At 34.1% G+C, this 5048-nt stretch overlaps 1 protein-coding gene across 1 annotated transcript; it reads left to right on the forward strand.

Annotated features, from left to right (window-relative positions):
• The first annotated feature begins 677 nt into the window (after positions 1-677).
• LOC109154549 (cinnamoyl-CoA reductase 1-like) lies at positions 678-4677 on the forward strand. The gene is made up of 6 exons (XM_019302321.1): positions 678-888; positions 1755-1924; positions 2786-2977; positions 3176-3338; positions 3955-4141; positions 4331-4677. The coding sequence occupies exons 1-6, from the start codon at positions 777-779 to the stop codon at positions 4485-4487; spliced, it is 981 nt and encodes a 326-aa protein (XP_019157866.1). The 5' UTR covers positions 678-776; the 3' UTR covers positions 4488-4677.
• The last annotated feature ends 371 nt before the right edge of the window (positions 4678-5048 follow it).

The raw sequence follows: 5048 nt of genomic DNA on the forward strand, positions 1-5048 counted from the left end.
GGTGTTTGGTTGGGGGATGGCTATGGTGTTAGTGTTCTGGAAGGGTTAGGGTATAAGGAATTAGCGTAAATGGTAGAAGGAAGTGAAGAAATTGGGAGAACAAATAATTAGTGGGGTGCCAACTTTCTAAAAAGCTCATACCTTAAATAATTATTAAATGATCGAATTTCTTAAAATTGAAAATAGAAAATAGAAAACTACATCACATATTTGTCAATAATGGAGGGATTGAAAGTCTTATTTACCTTAATAATTATAATTATAATTATAATTAATCAACTCGATCAAATACAAATTAGATGGATGCAAATTATTATTTTTCATCATCTCGAACAAAAAAAATAAAAATGTATAGTAAACCTATTTATATAGCTTGTTTTTGTGTTCGAATTGTCGTTTATGATTATAGATTAGAAAAGTATGAATTACTCCTAATCAAAAATTCAAAATTCAAAATTCAAAATAGATTATACCTAAACCTATTTACTATTTGTAGTCAAAATTTGTTAAAAGAGTTGAAAAACACAAGAGCATTGCGAATGCGCTTACGTGATAAATTTATTACTTATTTAAATTTAATACTGTTAAATATATAAATTATTAAATTCCTTTTCTTTCTATTTTTAATAACGGAATAAGAGTGTAAATATAGACAATAAAATGGGATGAACAGAAGAATAAATGGGTATAAATACATATATGGGAGACGACGCACTCTACTGAACCTAAGAGCGAGCGAGTGGCGGAGGAAACGGGCGAGAAGAAGGAGAATAAGCATGGCAATGAAGACTGTGTGCGTGACCGGAGCTTCAGGATACATAGCCTCCTGGATAGTCAAGTTCTTGCTCCAACGTGGTTACACCGTCAAGGCCACTGTTCGCTATCCCGGTCTGTTCTCTCTCTCTCTCTCTCGATCTCTGCTTTCTTGTATCTTTATATATGTCGCAATCTTTCCTTTCAGTTGAGAAATTGTGGGTTCTGGTGTTTTTTCTGTTTAAGATTTTGGTTTTGGTACATGACCTTGTGAGTTGTAAATGATTTCCCTTTCATCCCAATTTGATTATTTATATTTTTGGTTATTACTTGTTTATATCTTAAAATAGATTTATGACATTTTCTAATATATATTGATATATTGATTGATAGTATATTTCACTTCTGCATATTGCTTAATCTGATTTAGGAAACTTATTGGTCACTACCTTGACTTATAACAATGTTACAATCCCTTCTCCAAAAGCTTGAATCCCCAATCCCAAGGACCACAGGGCCAAATTCCGGTAAGCACAAGGGATCTATCCACTTTGGGGATAATCCCCACTGCCACCGAGGTTCGAACCTTGGTCTTTTCTCCCAAATACTACCTACTGAACCGTTGAGATGAGCTCGTGCGGGCAACAATGTTACAGTACCTACCACAAGGAGTGGGGAACTTATTTAGAAGAATCTTGAACTACATGGTTAAGTGATAATGGAGAATTGCAGAACTATATATAATTTGTTTACTATAAGATGGTAAAAGACAATCTAAATGCAAGTAGGAGAGGTTTAGTCCAAAGATTTGCAGTGGTGTTGTGAGTCTAAACTATTGGAGTATTTAATGCTAACTATTGGATATCATGGAGAAAGTTCTTCATATCTAAAATCCTAAACTGATTTTGAAGTTTAATTGAACTACCCCTTTATGCTGTATTCCTCAGTAACAGGTTTTAAACAAGAATTGCATAGCAAATTCATATTAAATTCCCGTGCAGATGACCCGAAGAAGACGGAACATTTACTTTCCCTTGAGGGAGCTAAGGAGAGACTTCACTTATTCAAGGCAGATTTATTGGAAGAAGGCTCATTTGATTCTGTGGTTGAAGGGTGTGAAGGTGTATTTCATACAGCCTCGCCTTTTTTTCACAACGTCACTGACCCGCAGGTGAATTTCATGTAATTGTTAGTTTTGTTTCTAAAAGTAGGTCATTAAACACAGTATAATGTTCTTTTTTTCCTGAAATAATTCCTAAGATTATGATATAAACTTAGTTCTCAGTAATATGCAATCAGTGACTAGCCATTGTAAATTTCATTTTCTTGTGCTAATTGACTATGGAAGGAATTCGTGCTGAACTGATAGATTCATCAAGTGGCTAAGTTTATTATATTGGTAGCAAATGACTAAAAAAACACTAGTGATAGAATAGGAAGTCCCTTGGTCAAATTTGAAATCCAGCTTCAGTAATTATTAATCACATTAAACTGGAGTATGAAATGCTCTTCCTTGTGGTGATTTATATATAGTGTAAAGAAACTAAACAAAACTATATAGATATATGGATTGGTTATTGGTATTTTGGAAGCTCAAAGCTTAACTTTAGAGTTATACTGCCTTTGATCCCCCTAATAAAATAATTCTGGTTTTGTCAAAAATAATATGCTAAGCCACGATCTAACATTAACATGCATGGAAACTTGAGTTGTAATCTGGACATTTGGTGGAGCAGGCAATGATTTTAGATTTTGTTGCAAATCTGTCAATTTGTCTCCATATATATATATATATATATATATATATATATATCCTATAGTTTGTAGATACCAATTATCCACATGATTTCATTTCTTAAAGCCTTTTCATTTTCTTTCAAGAAACTCTAGCTACCTGATATTCTGAACAGGTGGTTGAGTTATAAGCAAAATGACATAATAATCTCTAATATGAAGTGTATTTGGCTGTATACTAAGGTAACTATTGCTGATTTATGTCTCAAAATTGCCACTGAGCCCACTTTTGTCTCAGGCCGAGTTAATTGATCCAGCAGTAAAGGGAACACTCAATGTTCTTGGTTCATGTGCAAAAACACCATCTGTCCAGAAAGTGGTTGTGACGTCTTCTATTGCTGCAGTTGCTTATAATGGTAAACCTCGGACCCCTGAGGTGGTAGTTGACGAGACTTGGTGGTCAGGCGCTGACTTTTGCAAAGAAATGAAGGTACATCTATTATCTTCTAAGCACCTTTATAAGGAAGATAAATAAGCAAGTTGATTATTTTGCCTATTGAACCTTCCAGACAATGTTTTTTTTTTTTTTTTTTGGCAACCAAAGGAAATAAATTAAAGGAAAGCTGAGAACATTGCTCATTTGTTCTTACCATTCTTGTCCCTCTTTCATTGTTTTATTCTTTACCAGATGTGGTATGTTCTTTCAAAGACATTGGCTGAGGATGCTGCTTGGAAATTTGTGAAGGAGAAAGGTATTAATATGGTTACAATAAACCCAGCAATGGTTATTGGTCCTCTTTTGCAGCCAACATTGAATACAAGTTCTGCTGCAATCTTGAACTTGATAAATGGTATGTCCTAACCTTGTGTACAGTCTGGTTATCTTTATTCGTGCAGTTTTTCATTTGAGGCTCGAAACATTATTGTTGAAAAATCCAGTATAAAGATTACCGATGTTATTTTCCATAATGTTGTCAATTTTATGTCAGATGTTCAAGTGAATCTGACATAGAAATCATCTTGAGTGGCATGGCTTTTGCTGTTGTGTAACCTTTTTCCATTGTCTTGATTCCTTTTCAATTTTGATTGGTCCACATTGTGTGAATATTAACACAAGTGTGGGTACAGGTTTGTGTGTGTGTGTGTGTTACTACAATCTAACCTATTCGTAGTATCTGCTCAACATGATTATGCCAACATCCTTTATTGGGATGGGACTTGAACCTGTGACCTTCCGTTTGGAATGGTAACAGTGATGCCATTAGACCACAAGGTACTTGGCAGTGCGGGTACAGTTAACTCACGTTTCTGAATCGTTGTCTTATTTTAAGAATGTGCATTATAATGTTGCATTGTTCATAAACAATATGATCTGAAGTGGTTTGATTTGCTTGTTTTCTTGTTCCCTTGCCTACTTGTAATCTTTAGTGTATTGAATTCACTTGAAAAGAAATTTCCTTAATGCAGGTGCAGAGACATATTCCAATGCTTCCTTTGGCTGGATCAATGTCAAAGATGTTGCCAATGCACATATTCTAGCACTGGAGAATCCTTCAGCTAATGGAAGATATTGTATGGTTGAGAGAGTTGCACACAACTCTGAGGTAGTCAAGATATTACATGAACTTTATCCCACTCTGAGACTTCCAGAAAAGTAAGTTCCCCTATGAGCATAGTTTTGATTGTCCCGTTTTATTTCCTGATTACGCCATTATATTCCATGCTCGTTCTTGCAAGCAAACTTTTAGTTAGCAATTTGATTTGTCAAAGAAATGTAACAGATACCGAGAGTACGTAGTTTCAGCTTTGTGTTGAATATCAGAATTGCTTTTAATTCCTGCAGATGTGCCGACGACAAGCCATTTGTGCCTACTTACCAAGTGTCGAAAGAAAAAGCAAAAAGTCTGGGTGTTGTTTTCACTCCACTCGAAGAAAGCCTCAAGGAAACAGTTGAAAGCTTGAAGGAGAAGGGATTTTTTGTGCCCTCTGCAGCTCTGTGATGATAAATGTAATCGATTGTGCTTGGTGTAATGGCATTATCAATTCCTTTTAGTGACCTTCGTTCAAACCTCCATCCATCAAAAGCAACTTTGAGAATAAAGATGTTTAAGCCTGGGATTTGTATTGCCTTTTTAAGGATTGGAGATTGTTGTTTCTCTGTCAATAAAATGTGTGTTAATGTGGTTCAAATTGTGTTTCATCGCCTCATTACATAGAATTAGCTTTTTTAGATTTTTGTTTTGATTTGTTGTTTATATTGGTGTTTGGATGTAGATCAATTGCCTTGATTTTTTATTCTTATATTTTTAAATTTTTTATTTCAATTATAGGATCATACATAACTAAACAATGTATTATTTCAATTTAAATTTACTACCTTATTGGTAATTATTATTCCAATTCTAATATATTACTAAACATGAGAAATACTTTCACCAAAATCTATTTTAATTATCAAATATGTGATTCTTATTCTGATTTTAGTTTCATGTTCGAATCAAACACATCCACTAGTTCATTAGGTTTTTCCTTCCTATTGAATAACAATACTTTTATTTTTA

Source organism: Ipomoea nil, unplaced genomic scaffold, assembly GCF_001879475.1.
Source record: "Ipomoea nil cultivar Tokyo-kokei standard unplaced genomic scaffold, Asagao_1.1 scaffold2647, whole genome shotgun sequence".
NCBI lineage: Eukaryota > Viridiplantae > Streptophyta > Magnoliopsida > Solanales > Convolvulaceae > Ipomoea > Ipomoea nil.

What these genes read in the sequence shown, in the direction of transcription:
- LOC109154549 (XM_019302321.1), top strand. Translation starts at nt 777, where the DNA reads ATGGCAATGAAGACTGTGTGCGTGACCGGAGCTTCAGGATACATAGCC. An exon ending in ACTTTTGCAAAGAAATGAAG is followed by an intron (nt 2,978 to 3,175) that starts GTACATCTATTA and finishes ATTCTTTACCAG; the next exon opens with ATGTGGTATGTTCTTTCAAA. An exon ending in AATCTTGAACTTGATAAATG is followed by an intron (nt 3,339 to 3,954) that starts GTATGTCCTAAC and finishes TCCTTAATGCAG; the next exon opens with GTGCAGAGACATATTCCAAT.